At 33.2% G+C, this 1,093-nt stretch overlaps 1 protein-coding gene across 3 annotated transcripts in view; it reads right to left on the bottom strand.

The window, feature by feature from the left end:
* The window catches only part of sv (shaven), a 187,257-nt gene that overhangs the window by 152,315 nt on the left and 33,849 nt on the right, over positions 1 to 1,093 (bottom strand). For all 3 annotated transcript variants that reach the window (XM_014421119.3, XM_014421117.3, XM_014421121.3), the window contains exon 2: positions 335 to 433. In XM_014421119.3, coding sequence (XP_014276605.1) covers positions 335 to 425 — 91 coding nt within the window. In that variant the 5' untranslated portion in view covers positions 426 to 433. The remainder of the gene's footprint in view (positions 1 to 334; positions 434 to 1,093) is intronic.

Below are 1,093 nucleotides of genomic sequence, written 5' to 3' on the forward strand. Positions count from 1 at the left end.
GGTTAAAACAAATGAATGACAAAGAATATTTTGAAATCCTATCATTCAAAATTTGAAGTGGAGGAGAGGACAGTATAGTGTACCTTTAAACCTGTTATACATAATCACTGAAATTGATGGGTTTTCTGCCATTAGTCATATATTTTGACTTATCTGCATTAATTTCTAAAATTAATCCTTCAGCCTAATTCTGTTGTTTTAACATTTGATTAAAACGTGACAACTTACGTTAATATCTTTTATCTATTTCATCCTAATTGATATTTATTATATCATTATTATACTATGAAATTATTGTTATATATAACGTTGATATTATACTGATCGTACTCACTCTTCTTTGGCTCCTCTGATATCATGCTGTGGTGGACCTGGATGGAGTGCGGGTGGAGTTCCCCCAGACCTCCCAGCTCCATGCTCAGCATCCCGCTTTCTGCAACAGATATAATTATAGTATCGTATTATTTATTAATAATAATCTTATTATTTATTAATTATCAAGGAATATTAACTATAAATAAATTTATAGGCAATACAAATTCCCGGCCTCTTTTCTAAGGTTTGTATAGGCATAAAAAAAATTGCCAATTTAAAATTTATAAATACAAAGACAACCTCCTTAAAATTAGCAATATTCGGGATATATCTATGAAACTTGCCCTTGTGGTAAAGCCTCATCAATAATTAATGAATAGGATGGAATAACCTTTTTTCAAACCTGAATCAGTCCCTAAACATTGTCAAAAAAAGTTTATTCCGAATTGCCTAGAAGTGATGTATATTCTCTATATTATCATATCTTATCGTTTTGTCCTTTTCGACTTTTATGAATTGCGCTGATTGGTCTGGAATTAAGTAATTCTATCTCCTTCTGTTCTTGTTGTGACTTTCTGAAATACCGACTAAGAAGATAGGAATTACGGTGGCGTGAGAAGGAACAGCGTGGCCTCTTGCAGTTCATCTTCCTCGAGTTGTCATCTCTTCTGCAACGCTAGCGGACTGGCCTTGTCCCTGCATCAATCTTACGTATTTACAGCTCTCAGCTTCAGGATTCATTCCTTTCACGTAGAATTTTTTCAAACTAGTTTGTAAT

Source organism: Halyomorpha halys, unplaced genomic scaffold (genome assembly GCF_000696795.3).
Source record: "Halyomorpha halys isolate HHAL.00 unplaced genomic scaffold, Hhal_1.1 Scaffold304.1, whole genome shotgun sequence".
NCBI lineage: Eukaryota > Metazoa > Arthropoda > Insecta > Hemiptera > Pentatomidae > Halyomorpha > Halyomorpha halys.